We start from the raw sequence: 26,996 nt of genomic DNA, 5'->3' as shown, positions 1-26,996 counted from the left end.
ATGTGGATTATGTAAGTAATAGTAAGGGAAAGTCTGCATGAGAGCACCCACAGAAAGCCATTTTTGGGAAAGGCAGGGAGGGTTTCATAGAAAGAGACTGTCAGGACAGTTTAAGGAGATATAACGGTTTTCATTAAGTATCATCAAAGAGGAGAAAACATTTTACAATATTGGACATTTTGTTTAATATATGAAAGACATTCGTCTGAACCAGTTTGCCAGTTCCAACAGTATGTGTAGATCTAATTTTACCATTTATTTATAGTTTTACCATTTATGTCACCATGTTTATTATGTTTTAATGTAAATAGTTGTAGGTTCCCACAAATCCCACAATTCAACTTTTCTTATTTTGTATGTATATGTGAAATTTTGATCCACCTTGCCGAAGAAATTATGATTTTTATGTAATTTTATATCAATTAGTTGGACAGGATTGTGGTTTTAAACATAGAACAAACACTTAATCCTCCTTCTTACTGTAAAGCTGTCTTAGTTGTATTCTTCTCCAACTTTGTGCTAATAAGCTATTTACATTTACAGTAAATAAAGAATGCATGGTCATCTTTTGTTCATATAGGAAAATACATTATTCATCAATTTTATAACCAGCCACAACAAAAGAGAAGAGATTCACTTAGCAAGAACAAACTGAAATTTATTAAAGGAAATAACAATAATTACTGCAATGAGGTGTGAAAGTCAGCATCAGTGGTGTATGATAGTGTGTGAATGCAGTGGCTGATATGAAGTGCGTGTTGTTAGTGTTAAAAACAAAAAGAAGCAACGCAAATAATTGCAAAATAACATCCCAGACTTGATAAAGGACTGACACACTGGTATCTGGACAGGTAGTACTTAAGTAACTTGGGAACATTGGCCAGGTGTTCCCAGTTAGCTCAATGGCACCTCACCTCCACCCAGCCGAGGACCTGCAAGCCACAAACAGCACACACCAGTACACACAATACACACCAGTACACATAATACACACAATACACAGGACAAAGGCAACAGGCTGCCACAATCAAAAAGCCTTTCTTTGACATATTTCAGGTCATGTCGCCTGTATTGAAATTTCTCTGCATGACTGCTCCAAGCTTTATCTTTCTATATTTTATATTGTACCTAAAAAGAAAAGTTCCCTCTCTATAAAGAAGGTAACATACAGGACAAAGTGTGATTTCTAGGACAGCTCTTTATTTAATAGAAAGGCGGTTAGTGGAATATGTGAAGTTTAAGCTCCAAAGTAGAAATACATTTGACAAGCAAAAGTCAAAACATTCAAATAGCAAAAAGTTTTGGGAAAAAAAGTGTCATTAATGGTGGATTATCATCCTGACAAATAAACAAAGCAGCTTAATTTAAATGTCTACAAACATCTTTTGTTTATTTTATTAATTATATGATGTGCAAAAACATTAGAAAATAAAGAAGTCATACAAATATCACAGGACATTTCTGCAGAATTTATACATACATTTCAATGTGCGGAAGGCTGATAAGGATTTTGTAAATACTGAGCTTTGTATCAGCTTTACACTGATGAGAGTGAGTTAGTACATCGCAGTGGTCACGTGCACAGCTGAGGTTTAGAAGTTTGTCTGCTGGTGTCAGCAGCTTTTGGTTTCTGCTGCGTCGGGTGCAGGTGTTTCAGGTGTAAGTTAGTGCCGGTCAGTCATCGTTGTTGCAGTCTGTACACAGGATCTGGTCGCGGTCGGGGAAGAAGCCGGAGCCCACCAGCGACACGGAGCAGCGTGAGCACTTGAAGCATGGCTGGTGCCACTGCCGGTCCTCGAAAGAAACATACTTTCCATCTCCAAAACCTGCGAGATACACAAACAACACATGAGCAACTGTTGAAGGAATGTTTTCCCGAGGATGGAAAATAGAGTGTAGTAACAGCTTTACCACATTCAGGAAATAACATGAATTATTTAAAGATAACATCAGCAGTTGGCAAAGCTCTGGCTGCTCTGTGAACCTGCTGGCACTCTGGTTCATACCTGTGGTCAAAAGCATTTAAAGGTTTTTTTTGCCAATGAAAGAAAGAAGTGAGATGAAGATGATAGTGGACTTCATTGTGTCTATATTGATGCATTTTCTTTTCTTTAATTTCCTTTATGATCACTTGAACTAAAATTATAATTCATTTCTGTTTTGACTTCGGTACCAATTTGGTCAAAATTGTGTGGTAATTGTTTTTCATCTGTTCAGATATTATGAGTATAGTATTGATCAAGTTATATAATCATTGACTGTGGGAATGAACCAGGTATCTGCATAATTATTATTTCACTATCATACTAAAAATACCCAACAACACAACATGATGGTGTCACAGAATTGCATTACTGTCAGGACATCATGGAAATTAACACCTCATTTTTGGAAGCACACTCAAGCCATGGATGTATTAGAGCTCTAGTAATATATCCATGACTCAAGGCTATAGTTGACGTCATATGTGGGAGAAGGGCCAGGGTTAGGGAAAATAAGCTCCACCTTAGATGAAACTCGGATGGGTATAAAAGGATACAATTCACAAATAGTCATTCAGTGCCTGGCCCACGGACAAGCCTTATAAGTTATTTTTTTGTAATTGAAAACACATGTTGAGAAGAACCTTAAGTTTCAACTGGCTGAAGCTAAAGGTTTTTTTCTGCAATTCCATTGTATGTATCTTTCTGCTGCCATAACATTAGTTTTCTCCAGAGGGTGTGGCTTTTTGTTCCTAACAGTTTCAGTGGTATAATTTGATTGATTGATTGATTGATTGATATAATACTGATGATACTCCATCCTTCTGTATGTTAAGTACTTCTTGTGATTTGCATTACAGTAACGTATGAAGTGCTGAGGTCACATGAATACCAGCTGCAGTGATAGTCAGGTCATTTTCTTCCACTATATCTAATCCAATCTCACACAAAAAGTGAGGAGAAGTCAAATTGCAGCTCAACTTTAAAGCCACAGTGTGTAGATTATTTATGTGATTATAGTATCATCAGTGTTTGTTGAAAAGTAATAAAATCCTGGTGAAAAGGTGTAGCCTGTTTGTTTTTCCATTACTGCCAAATGTCTCTAGGCTACGATTTTTGAGATTTTAATTCTTTAATTAATCTAATCTAATCTTCTCCATTTATTCACTTCTCTTGTCCTCATTGTAAATATCTTTAGTATGAAGTCAAGAGGTTGTGATACGTTGCACAACCGGCTAGTGAAAGACTGTAAACAGAACTGTGTACCGACGCATGCGTAGTGGCGTCTGCTTTACACTGAACTACTCTCCAGAGACTCAAAACACAGTCCCTGTTATTAATCTTTGGAGCCCAGTCTGACTGAACTAACATGCCCCAAAACTCTCCGTGATGATGGAACATGTCATCCTGTGCAGCACTGTGGCTTACTGACGCATTTTAAATAGTTTCTGGACAACAATGGACGTCTACGGCGCAGGGGAATAAGATAAATCAGGCTGTGGATACACACACAGTACTTGTTGGTTTGGCTCTGCACATGAGAGTTGTTGACAATAAGAAAAATAAATCCTCTGAAGAGCTGCCATTTTTTTCCAAGTGCCCACATGATTCCCTTCGGGTTATTCACGTCAGTGTCAGTGTGCAGATAACATTCATTGACACATAGGGGCTTTTAGCGATGCAGGTTGGGAATAAAATGTACCACAGCAAACTAACCAAGAAGCATGGTGAGAGCAAACACGTCAATGGAGAGAGGAACAGAGCCAAGATTTGAGACCTCACCTCACCTTACCTTACCTTACCTTGCCGCCTACACCTTTTTTTCCCCCATAACACACTTGACATTTTACCTTTCATTGATAGTCGACAAAGACATGAATCACGAGGAGAAAATAGGACAACCGACCAAACCAAAACTCTCCCACCAGAGTTGAATCGGGGATATTTCATTTACACTGTTTTATATGTCATAGACTAACAATGCCCACAGACAAACTGTTGGGGATTAGTTGTCATGGTTTCTGTGTTTTTGGACTTTTTGTGTTTTGGGATTCTTGGACTTTTTGAGTTTTGGGGTTTTTTGGTTTGGTTTGTTGCAGACGGGGGAGGTTGAAGAGTTTGTGTATATGGGTTACGTTTCATGTGTGTTCTGCTATGGTTTTGTGTGTGTCAGTTTACTTGGAAGAGGATTGTTTACTGGGGTTTTGGTTTTCTGTTTTTCTTGTGTTTTCCCCTCCTCCTTCCCGTATCCTCAGCTCTGCCTTTGCCACCACACATCCTTCCACACCTGACCTGTATCCGCCTCGTCAGCCCTGCCCTTGCTCCCACTGTCTTCCCCAGCCAATCGACTCCCTGACTGCTCCCCTGCCTTGTCATCTGTTCCTCATTCACTCATTAGTTCAGTTTATATTTTTAGACCTCGTTTTTCATTTCAGTCTTTGTTGGATCCTTTGATTTGTTCAGTTTGATCTGCTCGTTTTCCCAAGCATGAGCCTTTAATAAATGTGTTTCTTCAGCCTCGCTCAGCCCCTGCACTTGGGTCTACTGTCATGACAAAATACACAAACCTTAAGCTGTAGTTGAAATTAGGTGAAAGGTCGGTGTTGTAATGTAATTCTTAGATTAGACTCCCTTCTGTTGAAATTGTGTCAAGATAAAAAAAAACAGGTGACACCCTCTGTCTCTGGGACTTCTTAATCTGTGCTTTGAGTAGTATGATTAATCTGTTCATTGTCTTGACCTGTGAGAGATGTGTGTGATACTAGTATATATAACAAGTAGTCAAACTGAAACTCCTAACTGGAGTGTGAAAATGATTGCCCACTGATTGAAAGTGTATTAAAGAGGTTTGTGAGTCTATCCTTACAGAAATGTCCATCACATCTACTACTCTTACTCACATCTACATCTACTACATCACATCATTTCAGCATTAGTGTAGGTAAAAGAAGTCCTGTGTAGTTCTCTTACCTGTGATGGCCGTGTTACAGCCGGCACATTTTTTCGCATAGAGGCTGCTGAAGCACTTGACGCAGTACGGGCATCCGCCCTCCGAGGTGAAAGGTTGGCCGGCCAGCGGAATTTTGCAGCCCGTGCAGAGAAAACACTCCTTGTGCCACACCTCGTCCTTGTAGGTCACCCCACCTTTAGTCAGAGCCTGCAGGACACAAACACAAACATGAGTCAGCACATATTGTGACATCTTAACATCTTACTTTTGTTATATTGGTAATATTTTGGGTACCAAGTAGCTAGTGCTGCTGTTTCTAATGTCTTTTTTCTTTAAGGTTTCTGTTTATAAAGATTGAGTTTCTGTAGGAAGCCCTCTTCTATGTTTATGTGTCTGTAAGATGTTAAAGTTAATCCTTACTACTTGGTTCTTCTTCCTGTAGATTTTATCTAAAGTTTATCCTATGGTTTGACAAACGGATGTTTAAGACAACTGCTAAATTTCATGCACTCAGTGTCATGGCATGACCAGAGATATACCACAATATGTCAGGGGACACCTTCAAAAGTTTTAAAAGAAAAAAATGTAATGTATTTTATGTCTTATCAATAAATGTTGCAATTTTTTTTCATAATCATCATTAGCTGACTTGTAAAGTTTTGCTCTGTTTGTTTTAATTTCCTTTATTTTGACTATACTGATATAAATATATTTATTTTTTAATAAATCTATGTTAGAAAAATATATCTATCAAGGATCCACTTTATGGAACATTTCTTTCACTGTTTTTTTATGCTTTCTGTATCTGCATATGTTCAAATAAAAGAGGATAGGGGCATATAATGTGTATTATATGCCCCTACCTTTAACTAATCATTAACTTAGTCAGTGAGTCAATTGAAAATGAATCACCAACTATTTGAATAGCTCATAAAATTGTCACTTATCAAGCAAAAACACCAACCAGTCTCTGCTTCCAGCTTCTTAAATGTGAAGATTTGCTGCTTTTCTCTGTTTTTATTTTGCTGTAAATTGGTTATCTTTGGTTTTAAACTGTTGGTTGGTGTCACCTTGTGCTCTGGGAGGGTCAATAATACATTTAATACAATTAATAGATTAATAACCGAAGGAAATAACTATTAGCTGCAGCCCTGTATTGTAAAACACGTGATGTGCATTCACAGTCAACGTCCGCTGCCTGGTTTACCTTTTTGCAGTGGCTGCACTGAGGAGCAACCCTGCCCTCGTAGCATGGCACACAGTAGTAGTTGTTTTTGTCTGGGATGAAAGCCTCAGCACCGATCGGCTTCTCGCAGCCGTGACACATGAAACAGTCCTCGTGCCACGTGGAGCCGCCGTACTCCAACATCCTCGATCCTGTCAGAGAAAGACAAATAAACGTTTAAAGAGTTTTTAAGAGAGGCAGACGATGAGGTTGGTTTATGACTGTTTGTTGACGTCGTCCTTGACATTTTCAAGTTCTGCGTCACTTCAGTCATTCCTTTTATCTCTATGTGTCTGTGTAAGTTGCTGTGAAATCCGATAGCATTCACGTGTACACAGAGAGGACCAAAAATGATGATTCAGCATGATGGCTAAACCTGTTCCTACACAGCCGTCCTGCAACGTACAATTACCTCAGCTTATCCTGCATCAAAGCAATCTGACAAGCTGTAACAAAGCAGTGCTCTCTCTGGCATTCATGGCTGCACAAGGCTTTTTTTATTTATCTTACAGATTTAACCATTTCATATCTGTGCTAAGAAATACACGCTTCACTGAAGATGTTTATGAAAATTGGAAGCCAGTCATGCAAATGAAATTGGACGTCAGATCCCTTAATCACTGGGGTCTCTTTACGACTTTTGGGACCTTAAATGCAGCTCAAAGGCATGACGGTGTTTTGAACTTGAACTTGGCTGCACTCTTTAGAAGAGAGAGAGTGGAGGGGGGGGGCAGCAACTTTTACAGGCATTCCAGACCGAACAGAAACTGAAGAAAATGACTGCTCGGTTCAGAAAAAAGCTGTTTAGTTATAATGGCCCACACTCCCAACAGGACTGGGTAATTTTCAGTCATCCGACACCAACGCTGCAGTCGTGTCGTCACAGGACTTGAAGCTGAAAGCCCTGCTGGGAGATATTTTCAGCAGAGCAAGGAAACAATCATTCTGTCACATCTAAGCTGTCACACCCTGGATAACAAAAACTCATTAGCCTCTTTATCCCTGCAAAGACAGGGTGTGAACTTTCTGGTATCTGAGCAGTGCTGCCTGACTCAAAGCCCTGTTTCCGAGAACTTGGATATGGTGGGGGGAAAAAGTAAAAGTGTTCCAGCATGTGTTTATTGTCTCTACCTGGCATAACTATCTTGTCGCAGGCCACACACTTAGAAGAAAATTCATTGCAGTAGCAGTCGCTGCACACCAGCCCTTCGTCCTGGTTGGTGAAGGGTTCGTCTGCCAGAGAGCGCTCGCAGCGGAAACAGCGGAAGCAGTGCTCGTGGTAGTGTCTGTCCTCGTAAAAAAGCTCCTGGACGAAGAGGAGAGGAAGAGTCAGATCAAACATGTTTCATAAAGACATTGATCAAATTCTGTTCTTTTGTTGAATTTGAGGATACAAACTAACCAAAACCAACGGTTAATGTTTATTAGATTGCATCAAGGTAGAAGATGTACTACAATAAAATAAATTTAAAAGTGTGCAACTAACAATTATCTTAATCGAAAACCCCTCAAAAATTCAATTTATTACAATGGTTGCTATAAATGTCATGGGTGACACAGTTCACAGTCGTCCTTCTGTGCAAAAATGTATTTAAAAGTATATCCGAAGCTAATATGAAGCTTCAGCCATCAAAATTCATTCTTTATATCAAGTGGGTATTGTTCAAAGTTAGACCATTTTAGTAGTAAATTCCCTCTTTCTGTTACTATACATCCACCGCAGCTCAAAAGGGAACACAAAGAGAAAAAGACTGATTCTTTGGAAGGTATTCACTTGAATAATTGTGAACCTATATCATTTTAAACAATAAATCAATTATAAAAATAGTTGTTGATTAATCACCTAACTAATATTAGTGTGCCGGCACCCAGCAGAGTGTACACAGTCCTTCGTGATAAACAGAGAAATTACGTATTTTTTGGTTATTTGGAATCTTTTTTACAGTCAGTTTATAGTTTAAAGCTTTTCCAGAGAAACATTGAAGCTGATTTATTGTTATAGTGGTTTAATTAAACATACAACAGAAAGGGAAAGTTTAAAAATGGACTACTTTTGGAAAGCATCAGGAAATGAACAAAATAATTTAAAAATAAATTGATTAAAACACACATTAACAGAAAGCCGTATTAAGTGAGGTGTATCTAATTAAATCAGTTGTGTTGTGTGAGGATTAATTCATGCAGTAAATGTCTGAAAATATCATCAAGGAGATCTACATATCCTCAGCCATGACATATTATTCTCCATAAAGTGAAGCTCAAACAATTAGCCCTGAACTGTGACTGAATAAAAGCTTGATATGTTATTATTCTTTAAAGGGAGAGCCTCCTTTTCCAGCTGCCATCAGCTTGGAGGTCAGATGTCACGGTCACCCACAGGAGTCAGTTTCCTGTACTGGGGCACTTCAGTGCTTTGGATGTTTGCCGACATGGGAGCCTAAACACACAATTCCCCAACTTTTCTACTTTATCAAAGGAGCAAAACATGAGAAATATCTTTGTGCATTCCCTTTTTTTTTTTTTTTTCTTCAATATTTTCCTAAAAATAAGAATAACCCACTTTAAGACGATTTTTCTTTTCTCTTTAACAGCTGCTTATGTTCCAGTTCATCTGCAGTTCAAACTAGCTCTGTGACAAATGGTCTCATTCAATGGTGGGTGAAAAACTTATTTTTAAGGCGTTGGGTTTCACAGAAACAGAAACAACTAAAGGACAGGGACAGAGACGGATGAGGGATGAATGCTGTTACGTCTTGTGCTCGAGGAGGGAGGGAGGGCCAAAGCAAGCAGCAGCAGTGTAATTTACTGCCGGTCCCTCACAGGGAGTCAATAATTCACAGGATGCTGATGGCCCTGTGGCGTCTGTGCGTGTTTCTTTTGAGGACAGGGTTTTTATTTTATACTATCTAAGGCCTTAAACGACCAGTGTGTAGGATTTAAAGGCATTTACGTCACCCTTCCATTAAATGTGTAGCAGGCGCAGCGTTGTAGGTGGGCCTAACAAACCTGGGTCCACCTACTTGTACAACTGACCCACCCTGAATGACTGGGAATGCGTATATTTTCTTAACTTTTATTTTTAGGTACTACTGTTAACATTTAAATACATAATATAGACAAAAAAAAACACTTCCGTTTCTAACAAAAGCGTAAGACAACATTTATCAGGCTACTATTATCGTAACATCAGTTTCCAGATGTGTAAAATGGGTGTATAAGTGGTTTATAATAATTTTAGAGCTGCAAATGCATTTCCTATTGAGACAAGAAAACAATGTAGGTAAGAAGAAAGGCAGAGCTGATAATTCCTGCCCTGACTTGATTGTCTCTGTCGCCTTGGATCGTTTCTGTTGCGTCACTCTCTCTCTTGTTAAAAGTCAATCCAGCTCACCCAACAGTCAATCTCTGTCTCTCTATCTCTCTGCAATCAACTTATACAAATAATATTCTGGCAAAATAATCCAAACAAGATGCTATTTCCTTAAATAGAATTAAAATGTCAGTATTGGTCTAAAGATACCCACAGTAAAAAATAAACATGATATGGAGATAGAGCTCCATGTGTCATTCTGTGAAAACCACTGGAGGGGAAAACATGTGACGTCATTAGTATGTGCAAGGAAAGGACTGAAATGCTAACAAAACACCTGCAGCTAGCTAAAAACATTAGATTTGAGCATGTTTAAGGATTATTTTAGCATCCTATGTCTACCAGAGAGGGAAAAGTTAGTTTATAGGATATCCTGACACCCGATATAATGTTTATGCTAAGATGCAATTCATGAATGCAAAGTGTCGACATTACGTCTACAGTAGAAATAGCATAAATGTGTAACAAACTCCACATAACAGGGACTTTTCACAGCTAATATGGCAACAACAGTTTGTAAATACAGCCGAGAAAATTACAAGCACAGATGTGCATTAATTTCCCATTCAGGCTCATTTTTACAATTAGCATGAATGTAGGCTAGCTATTCTGTGTTTTAAATCTACAAACACTGCATATATTTCAATTAAATAGCTGCTTTAGTTTTGCTTTGTGTGTGTTTTTGAAATGCAGGGCCAGCTGCCTACAGCTTCGCCTGTCACTTAATACAAAGTATCTCTGTCTCTATGGGATGCTGTGATTTTAGCAATATACCTGCACATGCTTCTTGTAATAAATACAAAATGTCACTAATGTAAATAATAAGCTACAGTATCTCTGCAATGCAAACATTTTAGAAAAAGATTTTAAAAGACGCTCTAGTCGCCCTCCACAGTATATCAGTCATTACAGTTTTAACAAGACTACCAGCTGGAAACCGTCAAAGGAAGGCAAAGAGTGTTAACCTCTATAATTAAAAGGCCCAGCCAAAACTACTTTGGCCCATCCAAAATTGAAATCCTGGCACCTTGCCAGGTGTGTAGGAGAACCTATGATGGTTGCGAAACTTGGAAAATATGCAACGTATCTAGCTCTCTCTAGAGTCAGTGTTTGGTTTGTCTATTCTGGGCTACTGTAGAAACATGGCGGCCTCAATGGAAGAGGGCCCGCTCCCTCTGTAGATATAAAGGGCTCATTTTAAGGTAGTGAAAACATGTTTCTTATATTCAGGTGATTATACACTAATTATTACATATGTATGAATATTGTATTTCCATCTCTGCCAGTAATTCCTCATAAATCTTACACACTGGTCCTTTAAAGGCAACTTAACCCTCACATACTGTTCATATGCTGACTCATTATTAGTCTCTACACCAATTCACATTCATAAACTCCCTCATCAGTCATTACACTCACGACATTCACAATCACTATTTTATGGTCTAGTAAAACTTTTTCCAATATGATAAATATAACAACATGTTTGAATGGTGATTTTTGGATTTAGTAATAAACACAGGTAAAATGTGGACATTTGCATGTACAAAATGTGTATCAGCTGCACAAAAATAAGAAATAATTATGCATTTTATCTCCATTTTTGTCTATTCGGGGTCACATAAGGAAAAGTCCACCTAGAGGAAATGTGTATATGGAGTTTATACAGCTCCCAAATGTTAAAATGGTTCAAATGTAACCCTGTACAGTATGTAAAGGTTAAATGGATTTCAGATTATTTAGTATTCTGCAAGTATAGTTATGTTTTTCAGGAATGTCAGCTGCTCTGTAGAAGCATTTATTTTTAGCATTTTGATCTAACCTTGGCATTGTGTCCTATAACTTCTTTACATTGCTGGCACGTATTGGCATACAAGCGGTCGTAGCAGGGGATGCAGTGAGGGTTGTCCTCCACCTGGATGTACTTGCGTCCGTAGAGGGACTCGTCGCAGTTCTTGCAGTCGAATCGGTCACTCATGATGTCTGGCTGACCTCCTGCAAACAGAGAATTCACAGGCGCAGTTTAGCATTCACTATCGGTGAGAAGACAGCGCAGGAAGGAGGAGGAGGAGGAGGAGGGAGATAAGTACGACAGAGAGAGAAAGCAGGAAGAGGGCAGGAGGCAGACAGTTTTTTGAATACTCAGCTGGGGAAATAAAAAATCAGCAGGAGATTTAGATTAACTTTTAACACAAAAGGAATGGAGTTGGTTGACTGACTGACTCATAAAGCAGCTAATGGTTAAATATTGTTTAAATTTTTTTTTTTTTAAGTTCCACATCTTGAATAGAGTTTCAGTCACTGCAAGTAAAGAAAGGGCTGAATTAACACTTTTATTCAGAGTTACGGCTGATTCATAATAAATCAGTGCTGTGATGATATAACTGCTTATTGATTTTTCCTGTTTCATCATTACTCTCTAACAAGTCAAAGCATATTTTAACGTCAGTCTCTGCTCCAACCCCACCCTTCTTATTCTTGTACGAAACCCCCTGCAGCAGTTTGGCATCAAGAGAGAACAACCAAACAATATTAATTGTTGGGAGCTGAGCCGAAACGGCGTTCTCTATTTCAAAAGACTCTCTCGAGGGCTTTTTCATCTGTGTTTGGCTTGAGTTTAAAAGGGCAATACCACTCATTTATCTAGTTTATTCCTTTTGTCCACAACATGCTCAATAAGCCACATGGGTGCACATGACTTTCTCTTGTTGTCAGAAACACAATAACAAAGACCTGAACTTGTAATGTCATCAAGATGTATTATTTGCTGCAACTTTATCTCCCTTTGTCCAAACTAATCATTGTGATCTCGTTAATGTACTGTCTTCTAACAAAAACATCACCAGCTGTTCACATTTCATAGGGACAGGGAACATATCTGGGCCAAAAAATCAGGCTGGCGTCTCCCACAGTCATTTTAATATATCACTTTTTAAGACTGCTACTTTTGTTTCTGAGAAAAAAAACGTATTCTTAACAACAAACAAATACGACATCCTTTGGGATAAATCAAGATTTCAACAGTTTTGCCTTCAAAGACTTTAACTATTTCAAACTGAACCCTGATTACCCATAAAAAATGTTTAAGTGGATGCTGATCAAAATCTCAATTGCCTCATTTTGGGACTTTTTAAAAAATATCTTTCTTGTGTTGTTGGTGTAAACGCTACACCACAGTCCCACAGTGCCAGCACCAGAACAACTGACACTAATGAAGCCATGCAATTATTAAAGTTTTAGCTTATTAATGATCTGACAATTTGCAGAGTAAACAAAAAAAAAGGATAATAGCATTTAAAGTGCATGACAAGCGCCTGACTTAAAGAAATCTAATTTGAACACTTTTTATAGACGTGTCTAAATCAATGCAGAATTAGAATTAATGTGATGAAAAAAGTATGATTTTTTGGTGATGTGTTTTTATGTTTTGACCAGACAGGATGGTATGCGAGAGCCGCACCTCAGCAGGCAAAATTTAATAAGCACAGAATTAAAACTAATTAAATTTTGTTGTTTGAAAACAGAAAAACAGAATAAAGGCTGCTGTATTCTCCCTCAGAAAAAGCTCATTAGACAGTTAAAACATTTATATTTATAGTCGAATAGTGTCATGAACCCTTTCCACCATCGTCCAACCATTTCTGTAACTTTCCAAAACTGAAAATCCAACATTCACACTCACTTAAGGTGTGACCGACCCGTTGTGCAGATTTAAGAAAGTAGCCATGGTCAAGCTCTCTTTTTTCATTCTTTACATTATTGCTCCATAATTCAACACTCTGAGCGCCTCCCAGGAGAAACAATAATTTAACAATATTGCATCTCCCTCCCTCTAGGATTGCCGTCTTTTCTCTCCACCTTTGGAGTGTGGCAGTTGGGAACAACTTTAAACACATCTGACTTCCGCCCAGGTCCGACAACACGTCATACAACCTACTTCTTTTAAGGCAAATCCATGCATTAATATGATCCAAAATTAAAAATACTCAGCAAGCACAGTTTTACCATAATTTGTAAGTCAAACAATGTTGATTTACATCTTGTAATTTGGCAGATGCTTTTATCAAAGTAACTTACAAGCCAAGCAAGACAATGTTGATGTATCTAATTAAAAAAGGGCTACATTTGTAAAGTTTTGTTTTACATATATAACTGCTATTTCAACTGCATTTCAGGGAATCTATCTCAGTGTGTAGTTATATCCTGCTTCACACTGCAATAGAGTCACTGTAGAGATGTTGAAATCAAACTTTTATGCCTAAACTACATTTTAACATGGGTATCTTGGCCTCTTTTGATTTAATGAAAGGTTGTGTTGCACGCTGACACTGATGAAGGCTGCAGACTGAGGCTCATTGCTCTTATAATAAAGTTGTTTTTTATACTACAAGTGTTTCTGGAGTTTTGATCTCTTCTGTGCCAAAAATCCCCACTTATCTTTGAAATTAAAAATAGTCGGTCAATGCAACGGCCTCTTCAAAACGTCACAATTCCCCTCGAGAGGATAGCCCTGTAAATGATACATCTGTTTAAATCCATTGTAGCTCTAAGCATCTTGAGAAGTAGCCTATTGTATGATGCTTATAATCCAAACAAATGACTCAATTGACACCTGGTGGAGCAGAGGAAGGACTGGTTGAATTAAGGCATGGCTATTCAGACAATAACATCCCACCGCTATTGCTCTACACAGTGAAGCATTACAAGAGTATGTGACCCGAGGTCGGATACATGTACAGCAGAAGAAAAGGGAAATGAGTGAGGAAATGAAGTGTGGGAGGCCAAATTAAAATACCCTCCTCTGGAACAGTTAAGACAGAGCAAGTAGGGCTCAGCAAGATATATACAGTGTGGATGAAGATTACGGATAAAGCATGACCACAGAAAGGTCTCCAGACTTTTGGATATGTTTATGTTCAGGATCATAATGTCTGGAACATTGCATTTAACGACGCAGACACTTTAATATTTTACTTGGGAGCGGTTATTGCTAATAATTCCCCCCCTATTTTGGGCACAGAAAGGCTTTGACATGTTTCTATAATGTCAGAAAAGAGGAGGTGGGTTCAACAAAGTGCAGCTGAGGAACTATGAGGCTTTGAAATCTCCCTGAGGGATCAAGGAATGAGCTGAGACCCCCCCTCCTAACCCCAGCGGAGGAAGACGTCACCAGTTCAGTCAAAGCGATGAGAGGACCCAGAGCTCATTGCAAACCAAGGCCGCTTGTTTTCTCTTTGAAAAAACAAAACATTTTTGTGGTTTGTTATGAAGCTGGCAAGAATTAAAGATCACTCACGATGAGCTATTCACGCTCCACAAAGCTGACTTTTACAGGTACCGTACTTCATGCTCTGTAACCTCCAAGTATTTGCATCTGGTCCACGAAGAAGTCGTCTTGAAAGTGCAGTTTACATTCCTCACGTCTGACTGCTATCAAACATTGTGTTTCTTATAACCAATGATGCAGCAATTTCAGATAAACATAAAAAAGATAAACACAGTCTGCTCTCAGTCATTTGTTACGCTGATGCCAGAACCAGAAACTCCTGCTCTTCCACGCCTCGCTCCGAGACTTTCTCCTATAGTGCCATGTTAGCACAGCACTGAGGACATCCCTCATGCATCCCTCCCTGCAGATAACACTGCTTCCTCTTAAAGGGCATCAAGCTAGGTCAACAAAACATGGAGGAAAACCAAACTGAGACAAAACATCACATCCTATGTCTGTTTTGTGTCAGATTGCTGTCTGGATTGGGAAATCAGCCCAACTTCCCTCTGAAAGTGTCTAAAGAGGTTGGGTTTCTATTCTCGTCCATCCATGTCTACGATGAATGCAATGATAGAACAATGGTTTTCCTTCCGGACATAGTCCTCTCAGTTTTCAGCTTTATGTTTCTTTTCCTGAGCCACAACATCTGCAAACACATTCTGTGGTCTCCAGCTGTTGTCTTTCATCAAGTTCTCCTTTCGGCATCCAACAGGGGATTCTTATGGGACTGGCGCCAAAACGCAACAGCATCGAATTAAAATCATTGAAAGTAAAAAACAAGTATTTTATGATTCCTACAGGACGATCAAATACGGGTCAGCTATACAATAGACAGCTATGGTACCCAGGGTGTGTCCTAAATAAACCCTGAATACTGTCCACTATTCAACTTTAAATGTGCCTTCAAAAATTCCCCCAATGGAATAAAACAGGAGAGTCATGGCATGTACATGTGGATTTATCATAAATATTTTCCTGCCAATAGCTATGTGCAGCTGGAAATGACATTGACAAGAGCAGCGAGATTGATTCAAAGTGACAAAGTTGCAAGCCGTTAAACAAAAACTATGAGCTTGAAGAGGCAAAAAGGCTCTGTAGATTCACTGCAAACTGCATGCTTCTGATTAAATGTGGTCATTAGATCCACGGTTGATATAAAACATTGATAAGTGCAGCTTTGATCAACTAATGAACACTCGATAACTAATGAAAACTTTGTAATAAGTTATTTAAAAAATGTTTAGATCATCATACAGCTCCAGTGCTTGCTAGCTTGACATGAGGGATTGAGGTGTTGGTAGAAGTTGAGCTGCCACCAAAAGAGGAGAAATGTGACTTCAGGTAAAGTTTGTATTTGCATGTGAAAAGCTGGTTTGCTGACATTAGCCACTGCACATTCATGTGTCTGTTGGTTTAGTTCAGAGTTGGAGGGTGTGTTTGAACAGCTTCACAGAGAGGACAGCATTAAATGGGGCACAAAGCTGCATCCGAAATTCCATACAAAAAAAGCTGCCATAAAGTACGATAAAACAACATGACGAGATTTTTAGTAGGCTATGTCCAAAACCTGAGTCTGAAACAAATAGAACATGAATTGCACAAGGTAATGTTACAGTATGCAAGCACTGGACAACTACCCTGTTAATAAATATCTCACAATGCAATGTGGTAGTGATGCCAACAACAACTAAACAGACAATGGCGGACCGAAACCAAGGCAGCTCTGGTGTAAGGTCAATAACGCTTCAATTTAAGTGTAAGTTTAAGGTTTCACTTTGCTACGAGTAATATATTTCTTTAATTAGTTCAGACTTTATGGCTGACACAGGTTACCATAGTTATGCATCTTCAACTGGCAAAGAGGCTCAGAGCTCCTGAAAGGAGACATACTACTGTTTATTCACACAAAAGTATGTTGGACTATAGTACACATATTGGGTATGTAGTGCTTAGTATCTGATTTCAGACGATAGATGCTGATGGTCAGTAAATATGTCCAAAATGTACGCTGGCTGCTTTTTAAACCACAATGTCTAATGTTGTTTTCCACACTGTTAAACAGAGAAGATAAAACATGTGAGTGTGGGAGCTCTGAGGTTGTTTAAAGCAGCCATAATCATTATTTTTTATAATGACAGCGTGTAACGTCAGAGGCGTCACTCGCAGTGATGAACCTTCAGAGCATTATCAGCGGCTCTGAAGCTCATTATTTAGCTGTCTGGCTGCAACTTGTACTGTTTTGGCTCCCTCTCACCACATTCATAGTATCATTTTCTTCTGATAAAAAGCTCTAAAAACCCCTCTGCACACTACCTGTTCACAGCAAACACAGAGTTATAAACTAGCTGGTGAATATAATGGGGCATATAGCAGCTAAGAGTCAAATATTTCACTGAAAAAGAGCAAAACCAGAGCTGAAGGAGAGTGAAAATTGGACCAGATGGACAGAAACACAACACCAAATAAATAATAATGTTGCTCCGTAACTGCTGGATGTGTAAATAAACAACTGGTTCAACAAGTTCAACATATCAACCTGAAAAAGTGATGATATGTCAGTGTTGTGTTCACTAATGGCCGAAACAATCAGTTAAATGTAAGTTTAAACAGCACCTTTGACCCAAGTTGGGCTGAGTAATGAAAGGAAAGCAACATTAAGTAATCAGCAAAGTTATGTAACTACTTTAATGAATAATATATATGAGTAATACGTTCTGCGTCACTTTAATTGAGTAGCTGCCTTGTTCACAATGGTAATAAATGTCAAATAGGGATCTCCTCACCCTCCAGACAGTCTGACACTAATGTCTGAAACAGTGACTCACGCAGCACCTTGTTCAGGATCCAGAGGCGTTCACTTCACTCTACAGGTGTCCTCTTGGACCGCACCCAGGAATACTTGTCTCCCCTGTTCTCCTCCTCACCACAAGACATTAAACCAAACAGTCATCCATCCTGTCTAAGTACTCTCTCTAGTAGCACGTCTGCTGAAACAATTTAAGCCCACAATTCACCTTGATGAGTAGACATGTTGAATCCTTCTCTGATACACTGTCTGTCCCAGTGAGAGATTTACTGAAGCCGCTTGGCTCAGTGCGCTTTGTAGCCTGAGCCAAATGGCAACCGCCTCTCAGGATCAGCCACCGGTCCTCCTGTCTCATGTCCCTTCATGGCTCGCTGCTGTTGTTTCACTCCTTCAACAACCTGACAGTTTCTTACGACCAAAGCCAGGAACTCTACGAGCCATGAGAGCTCTGCTGGTGTTAGTGTTTATTTTCCCTCCCTGAAAGAATTTAGACTTGTGTCTGTGGTTTACAAACCAGATTATTCCATGATGAAAACCGCTGTCACACGTAATAAAAACCAGTGGAACAAATATGTAGGTAAGTGTTAAATCTGTCACAACCGTAAATATGAATTCATGGATTTATAAAGCAGCCTCAGCGCCTTTTTTGGGGTGACGTTATTAAATTCCCCCCTCTTAAAAAGGCACGTGAATCTGAGCTGCACACACCCTCTAGTATGTTTTAAGAAAGACTTTTTTCATATTTTTTTTTTCTAATCCATGACGAAGCTTAACCAACTAAAGAATACAGAGTCTGTCGGGTATCCAGTTAAAACAGGAAAGTCAGTGACAAAGCGAGGTTGTGGCTACTCAGCCTGCAGCTTGGATCTATGGATGGAAATATTGGTTTTGTTTGGTTCGTCCACTACTTTGCTTCAAACTGAAATATCTTCAAAACTATCAGATGAATTGCCATGAAATTTGGTACAGACATCCATGTTTCCCAGATGATATATACCCATGATTTTGGTCATTCCACAACTTTTCACTCTAGCGTCACGTGAGGTTCACATTTGTGGTTTTGAGTTAAATATCTCAACTACTATCAGAGCGTCACTTTGGTGATCCTGTGACTTTTCATATAGCACCATCATCAAGTCCAAATGTTGTCCTCCTGATCATATTCTTCATATCAATTCATAATTCTTTCCATACTATAATTTTACTGTCTGTTGTGGAAGAGAGACAGGGAAGTTTTCCCATCAAAGGTGCTTTTTAAAAAGAGGGAGTATTTGCCTATTTAAATCAAAGGTGTAAGAACAGAGGATGTTGTAGGGTTTATGAGGCCTCGAGGCAAATTTGTGATTTTTGATATGTAGCTACGTAAATAAAAATGGACTTGATTCACGTTGCATTCACGCTTTGTCACCAAGAAGGCAAAATGGAAAAATTTACACTCAGGAGTGTGCACGAATTTTCCCAGGATGTTGATCTCACTCCTTGTCTACATCATTTAGACTGAATAAGTTTATTTTGTAGTATTTGGTGAGATTATTGAACTAAACAGATGTATAGGTACTATTAAATGAGCTGCCTTGTACTTATATTATTGATTGTGTTAGTGTAAATATTGGATTGGTGATGATAGCAATGTTCAACCAATTTGCGAACAGTTTGTTTGCACCTTTGCATTTCTTTCACCAAGAGGGAGATGATCACAATCAGAAATTTCAGATATAACCAACTTGAAAGTTTTTTCCAGCTTGGTTGCTCATAATTATGGCGTACTCTATGAGGATTTGAAGTGACCACAACAGAAACACAGCCTCACAGGGCCGCTAGTGGCTGCAGCCATTTAGTTTTTCTAATGCTTGAACTAACAATCACTGCTTTCTCCTTCACTGTAACACCCACTAAAGAACCCAAAGACTGTGACTGCATTCAGCCAAAGCCGGAAAGTCGGTGACAAAGTTGATTTTTAATTACCACCCTACTTTACTGTTTATTTCCCCTGAAATGGATTAAGGTGCTTTAACGGCATTTCCAAAGCTCAGAACAGTTCTCATATTGTTTGACTCCCGCGTTACACAACCTGGTTTTGGGGAGGTGAATGAGAATATTGACAGTGGCACAATACTGCACAGAGTCAACAGAGGAGCCCTGCAGCAGCGGAGGGAAAGCGACACCCTCCTCGGTCACAGCTATAAACAGTTGCAGAAGAAAACACAAAGCTGGTCTCTTATGGCCGTCAGATGACTGCGACTGCTGCCTTTCATCCCCAGTACAAAGACGCTCAATGTGGTGCAGCTTCCTGCAGATCACAAGGCCAATTTCAACTGCACACACACATACACATACACCCACACACACACACAAATCAAAATGAACACACTTTGTACAGTTTGTTGTCTCTGATTAAAGATCTCGTCAAGATAAATTGGTTCTTGCTGCTTTTCGGTGCAGATGTTATTTTGAGATACAGAGTTGGCAGAACTTTCTGGCTATTTGAATATAAAAACAGCTGCAGTTTCTTCAGTGAAATCCTCATAAAGTCACATCAGTGTGAAGGATTCAGCTGTGGTATTTAACAATATGTCTATTTTATACGTATGATTGTGTCATTAAATGATTTGTTCAAACAGTCAGCTCCCTCCAGAGCTAAAAATGATCAGTATAATTGGATATTAATGACACATAACTTGTCATATTAACGTAACATTTGGTAATAAAGTGCTTATAAAGACGGAGTGGGTGTCTGGCTCTGTTTTATAGGATTTCCTGTGGCTCACAAGGCCTATTTCCGCTGCAAGCACATGAACTTAAATGAACGTACATTGTACATTTTGTTGTCTCTGATCAAAGAGCTCGTCAAGATGAATTCCTCCCTGCCGTTTTAAACGTTGACGATATTTTGAGAGACTGAATCTGTAACAGTGTATCATCGTTTTTGTTATTTAAACATGAAAAATAGCTGCAGTTCCTGGAGTGAAATCCTCATAAAGTCACATCTGCAGTCACTCTTAATTCAACTAAAACCATAACGTGGTCAGTATCATTGGATATTAATGACTCATAACCTGCCACACTAAGCCTGTAAAATTAGGGAACAAAGTACTTTAAGAGACAAAGTACGGGTCTGGCTGTGTTTTATGAGTCTCCAGCTGGCTATTTGTTTACTCTGTGAAACAATGTGATCTGCAGCTGCAGCTTCACCTCTGCTGCTGTCTAAACGGCTCTCAGCCGGCCGGTAAACAAGTCACCACCGTGCCCAGACTTCGACACCTTGTGACCTCATTCAGCAATTTCCGAGCTGGGGGTCGGGACCCCCACTGAGGGACCGCGGGAGGGTAACTAAAGTTGGAAAGAACAAAATTTTGCTACACAAATTTAGGCTCATTATTTAAACTTTTCTCAGATCTCGTGTTAAATACTGTTTAATTTTACCTCTTCAGAGTTCTAAAATGTTTTATTTTACAGCTCCATATCTTTTTAAATAACTTTCTATAGGAAATGTCCAAAGGAACTGTCCTAAAGAACTATAAGGACTAGGGAAAAGGGGGATATCGGTATTCTGAGGGTAAAATTACATCAAAATTCTTATATATATTAATTCAGTATTCGGTTATGACAAAATAATCCATCCTAACTCAAGGTCCAACAGCTACGAAGGTTAAGATATTTTTCCAGAGCTTCCAAACACAGCTAACAGTCTTCCTCAATGGATGAGGAAGTATATCCATCTGTATATGAAAACTTCTGGTACACACAGATCTCTTTTGAAAAAGAGATTTATATCTCAATGAGACTACCTGTTTAAATAAAGGATTAAATAAATAAAATAAAGGGGGGGTCAATGTCCTGGAGATGTTTCAGGTGTCAGTATTTATCCTCTAAGAATATGTGGTTGAAAACTGAGGAAAAACCTTGTAAATGAACCTTGAATTACGACTATTTTTTCTCAAAATACTGTACTGTCCGAAATACTGTAATATTTAAAGAGGACCAGAAAAGGAAAGAAGTTTATTTAGTCAAACTAGTCGAATCTTTGTTTATTTTCTTGTGAATTACTGTGTCCATATACTGTATCTTACTGGGTGATTTCACCTGAAGATTTTTCTTACAAGTTAAAAAAAAAAAGGATGGTAATTTCATGACCACATGTTCCATACATCCTCAGATCATGTATGTACATAATGTACTGTAATATACATGAAGCAATGTCTGTCAATGGACAGTATAAATATTTGGCTCTGAGGTCTGTATCTTTGCTCCATCTACATTCTCCAATATTTGCACTCAGCTTGTAAGTTTATATTCATTAAATGTTGTGTCTCAGGCTCTGACAGGTGTGTTTGACAGTCTGCGTCAAGCTCGCTCAGATTTATACCAGAGCATCATTCGAGCAGAGCCACACCAAACCAACTAAAATGTGTTGTGTCGTAATAAATGGTTAAAATTGTGACCTGATTTTCCAACTCTTTCAAAAGAAAAAGTTTTAGCACACCAGGAGATCTTAGAGACAGGTGCACGGGACCAAAAACGTTTGTCCTCAAAGAAAAAACAAAGAATCTCAGACACATAATTGAAGACAGCTTTTAAATATTAACTTGTAAGTATTTGCTTGGGACTTAAAGCAGCGGCTCCTAGCCTTTTTGGCTTGTGACCTCTTAAAATGTGATGCTTACTTGCAGCAGCCAGTTGATGGGATTTTTCCAAGGTGAGAGCAGATAGCTTTTATACAGTATGTATGGTGCTGTTTGTCTGTGTGCATTTTGCCTGATGAAGGTCCAAAGATCGAAACATCACGTTAATAAAGTGAGTTAAAGTGATGGACAGTGTGCTGGATTCTAAGTTTCTCTTTCAAATCTTAACCTGACTGAAATCTTGATTAAACCAATAAAAACGGGTGGATACATCCAACTGGTGATGAGCGGCTGAAGGTAAACTTTGGTTTAAGAGGTCACAAGACAGAAATGTTCCTAACATCTTCTCTAGGTTATACAAGCAGATTAACTGCAATTAAATATTCAGATGTTATTGTAAGTTATGTAGAGTTTATTCAATCACTTTCACTGTCTAAGTATAAAAAACAGACATTACTCAGAGCCACAAGCATAAAAGCCTGGAAACCACTGACTTAAACGACAGAGCTGTTGCCGAAAAATATTTTTTAAACTTCAAAATATTACTGTGACTGAAGAAAAAAAAAAAAAAAGGATTAAAAAGATCATAATCAAGTGTGATCATATAGTCTGCTGACTTTATTGAAGTTTCTTTTGGCAAAGTAGCTGTTTTACTTGGATTGTCCTAGCAGGGGAACATCGGCTGATGCAAACAAACAGTCCGTCTGATCTTAAACAACGGCAACAAGTAAACACATTTTCCCATCAACTGCCAGCTTGCACTGGAGTGTAAGTGAGGTGGTTAAAGTCAAGCGTTAATAGTGTCAAATGTTTGTTTTCTGAGAGACTGGGCCTGCCGTCTCTGTTTCATGTTTACTGCTCCATTTGTGTGTCTTTTAATCTGAGCTTCATCTTTGTGCTGGAGAGCTTCAGAGAGGCTGAGAGTTGCAGCCAGAGGCATTTGATCGACACGTTATGAGATCATTAACGAGAAAAGGAAAGAATTACTGGTTAATATTAAACTTTTACACCTGCAGAAAGCACATGTGGACGGTTTTGAGGTTTTGGGTCATTAAAGATATAAATTTGAAGATATGCAAACTGTAACTGGTTCCAGACAAAATTGAGATTTTTCCTCTGACCCAATAAAGGAATAGTTTGACATTTTTGAGAATCATTTCATACCACTATTCTTATCTTTACATAAAATATGAAGCTGGCACCAGCAGCCATTTACCTTAGTTTAGCTCATAGACTGGAAACAGGAGGCTCTGTTTAAAGGGAAAAATGTGCCTATCAGTGGCTATAAAACACGTTATCTTGTTTATTTAATCTATGCAAACACTGAAGTGTAAAAACGAATGTGTCATTTTATAGTGGATTACTGTGTGACTATTTCTCGCTCCCATCCAAGAACTAGCCTGGCACAGAACTCCCCATAAGACAGCGGACTGTTCAGTTTTTGTACAGTTAAAAAAAACAACAACAACAAGATATGATGTGTTAATTGGAGAGTTTTAGGGATGCAGGTAGGCAGATTGTATTACCTTTTGGATAAAGTAGCTGTTTCCCCCTGTTGCTAAGCTAAGAGGCTGTTGGCTCATCTATGATCGCTTGGACAGAAAATAGTGAAATGATAGTGCTAGATTGGATCAGGCTGAAGGATGTTTTGTTAAACTCTCAGAAGAGAGTTAACCCTGACCTTAACTGCACTCATGAGAGTTCGTCCCTCCGGCTGATCCTACCTAGCAATTACAAGACTGAAACTTTACTTTTTTTTGGTCGACATTTTGGGAATCTCATTGAAATGTTCTCTTGCCATGAGTAAAGCCTTTGCGTTTACGGGCTGTCCCAGAGGAACAATGACCCATGTGAAAGAAATGTGGTGATATCTTTGGTTGGTGGTGGTATGTTGCAATGCGAGAGAGGTTCAAAGACGGCGAGTTGTCACGGTCTTGCAACCTAAGATAGCCTGGGAAAACATCCTACAGTGCCAGAAATTTAGGAAAACCATTTCACAATGTGACTGTTGCTATGACCAACATATACTAACTACTAACTAACCAATAGGAATGCAGCATGAAATGACATACTAATTGATGCAACACTAGCATGAAACCCAATGATGTAGGTACAATGGGCAAATTACGTGTCCTCCAGCTGACTGTGCCAAGAAAGACATAGCATGTAGCTCAGTTTCTTGCTTAGCTTCATTGTTAACCACTACAGCATGCAGCGTAGATGGATGACGCATGCTGATTACTTTTTCTTGTATACTGATTTACATTGTAGCCTACGATTCAGTAGGTGTGATCATGGTACAGTCTACATACATCAAACTTGATGTCATACCCAAATTTATTAGATCAACGTCCATGTGGCTTGCAATAAACCTATAACATTGCTTTAATCTCTCAATCTGAAGGTGCCACTAGATAAGAAGACTGATACCCTAAACTTTCCAGACTAGCATCAATCTTCTCATCTGACTCTTGGCAAGACAGCGATTGAATTGCGAATGTATCTCCCAAATTGTTGAACTATTTTATATAAAGCTCTTCTCAGGTTGTGAAAAGGAAACAGGAAATGGAAAAGACAGTGATATGAGCGAGACTGACTCACATCCGTGACAGTCTGATTTTTATAACCATCAGTCAGTCAGTTGGCAATGCAGAATCATCTCTCTTATTTTTCTTTATGTCTGGCTCGTCTCCAGTGATTTTTACACAGGCCCAACCTTCGCCCAACGCAAGAATTTCAGAGGAATGTGACTGTGGTCAAAACGTGGCAAAATCGTGCGGTTCCAACACTAAGAAGAGAAAAAAAAATGCATTTTTTCTTCTGCCCTCTGTTTTCTAAGAAAAGACAAAAGTCAGGAATTCCTTTCTGTGTGAAACAAAAAATAATGCACCCCCACATTTCTTCACGGAGGGAGGGAGAGAGAGAGGGGGGGTGCAACCAGAGCTGGATTGTTTCAATGAATGTATTAATTTCACCCAAATGGACTGGAACGTGATGTTGGTATGGGAATGGTGTGCGGTGATGGAAACTATGAGTGGTGCCGAGGGAGGGGGGGAGGGGGGCGTGGGGGGTTTGCTGAGTCCCCAGAAGAAAATTTGTAATCTGGAGGAGACATGACATCACTCTAACTCAATGAGACTGAATGGCTTGTTAGCATGACCGTTTGTGTGACACATTAAGCCCCAAATTCTCGAGATATGAAGCTTTTATTCTGTCACGCATCTGAGCCGATTCAAGACTTTGAAAAAACATTAAAGCCAAGGATTGTTTCCTCAAAGGTCTCCTTTGTTCTTCTCCTCATAAATCCTACTTCAAAAACCGAGCAGCAGCACTTATTCACAGTATCAGTTACACACTGACCCTGTTCAGCCCCTAACCCCCCACCCCAAAAACATCCATTATTTCTTTAATCTATAGGAAGAGCATCCTTTTTTGAGCACCCTGGATGTGTGGGCTCAAACATTTAGCTTAAAATATGCTGTTCTTGCATGCAAGTTTGGTGATTTGGCACCAATTTCTAAAGAAATTAGATATACTGTCTTTCTTAATGGTTAATAAATCATTTACTGATTGATTTTAATGTCTTTTATTGACTAGGTGTGCTTTTATTGTGTTTGTATTCCATGGTTTTATGTTTTTATGCTGCCTTGCTATAAAATGATTGCTCCTTGTGGGACAATTAAGATCTGAACTGAACTGAACTTAAAGATTGATTATAAGCCATTAGAAAGAACACATTTGGGTTGCCAAGTTGTGAAAAACCCCATTGACAGGTGTTTGTCTTTTACATGCTCAATTAATAATTGTTCCTGAGCTTCTTGCTTTCCAACATGGCACCAAATGTGCAGTTGTAAATGTTAGTGAGGCGTTAATAAATGGATTTCACTTCTGAGTCTCTGCAGCTGCTTTCTAGGAAAAAAGTGGTCAAACGTAACCTGGCGACCCGAACATTTGTTCTCATTAATAGCTCATAACTACTGTAAAAGCTTAAAGTCTATTATTAGCCATTAATGAAGTCACAAGTTACAGCTTATACACAAGATAATTAAATTAGTGCCTCATTAGAAAGTGGTGCCATTCATTTTTAAAGCCTCCACGTGTTGCGTAAAAGCAGAAAAACATATTAAAAAATGTATTTGGTGCTTTAATAATTCGCTCCTTTTGCGCCACGTGAGAATGAGACAGGTGAGGCTTCAGAAGATTATACCCACGCACACTGATTGTATCACTCTTTAAATGTAATTATCACCGCCCTTTCCCCACATCACAGAGCTTAAGTAGTACCCATCATCTACTTTTTTGGAAATGATATAAACCTGTAAAAGTACATCAAACGTACCTCTCTTCTCTCCTCTTCTTCTCGTGTCTGCAGGATCTGAGCAGTTTGTCCTCCTGTGCCGCTCTGCTGTATTCAATGACAGATAATTAAATCCTCCCAGGACTCCTACGGGGCTGAAAACTGACGGGTTTTCACTGACTGAAGCATCTGAGTCTGGTGCGTAAAACCAAACCATTTCTATCCAAACACCGCCCCTTCCCCTCCTCCTTCCCCTCCTCCTTCTCCTCCTCTCTCTCTCTCTCTCTCTCTTTCTCTCTCGCCCTTTCCCCTCCCTCCTCCCTCTCTTTCACCTTGAGAGGAGTTCAAACTTAAAGAAGGTAGACTGAAAGTGTGTGTTTCTTGGATGTAATTGAATATTTTAAATACAGAGTAGACTTTTGAGGATCCGCTTGCTTCCAGCTGCTGATGCAAAACCACTTTATTATCTCTCTAA

General features: G+C 39.0%; 1 protein-coding gene across 2 annotated transcripts; it reads right to left on the bottom strand.

Annotated features, from left to right (window-relative positions):
- Nucleotides 1-659: 659 nt before the first annotated feature.
- Nucleotides 660-26,685, bottom strand: LOC133996055 (four and a half LIM domains protein 3-like). Of its 2 annotated transcripts, none has more exons than XM_062435597.1 (6): nucleotides 26,564-26,685; nucleotides 11,443-11,522; nucleotides 7,289-7,463; nucleotides 6,140-6,309; nucleotides 4,953-5,139; nucleotides 660-1,826 (listed from the first exon to the last, which is right to left on the bottom strand). In XM_062435597.1, exons 2-6 carry the CDS (start codon nucleotides 11,503-11,505, stop codon nucleotides 1,675-1,677), a joined length of 747 nt encoding a protein of 248 aa, XP_062291581.1. In that variant the 5' UTR covers nucleotides 11,506-11,522; nucleotides 26,564-26,685; the 3' UTR covers nucleotides 660-1,674. The 2 variants fall into 2 exon arrangements, with proteins under 2 accessions (XP_062291581.1, XP_062291580.1); XM_062435596.1 differs by having other exon boundaries at nucleotides 661-1,826; nucleotides 11,350-11,522.
- Between the last annotated feature and the right edge of the window lie 311 nt (nucleotides 26,686-26,996).

This window comes from Scomber scombrus, chromosome 16, assembly GCF_963691925.1.
Source record: "Scomber scombrus chromosome 16, fScoSco1.1, whole genome shotgun sequence".
Lineage (NCBI taxonomy): Eukaryota > Metazoa > Chordata > Actinopteri > Scombriformes > Scombridae > Scomber > Scomber scombrus.
The sequence above is the reverse complement of the archived record's forward strand: the minus strand, read 5'-3'. Positions and strand labels throughout refer to the sequence as shown.

What these genes read in the sequence shown, in the direction of transcription:
- LOC133996055 (XM_062435596.1), bottom strand. Translation starts at nt 11,505, where the DNA reads ATGAGTGACCGATTCGACTGCAAGAACTGCGACGAGTCCCTCTACGGA. An exon ending in TTATAGGACACAATGCCAAG is followed by an intron (nt 7,464 to 11,349) that starts GTTAGATCAAAA and finishes CTCTTCGTCCAG; the next exon opens with GAGCTTTTTTACGAGGACAG. An exon ending in CTGTAACACGGCCATCACAG is followed by an intron (nt 1,827 to 4,952) that starts GTAAGAGAACTA and finishes TGTATCTCGCAG; the next exon opens with GTTTTGGAGATGGAAAGTAT.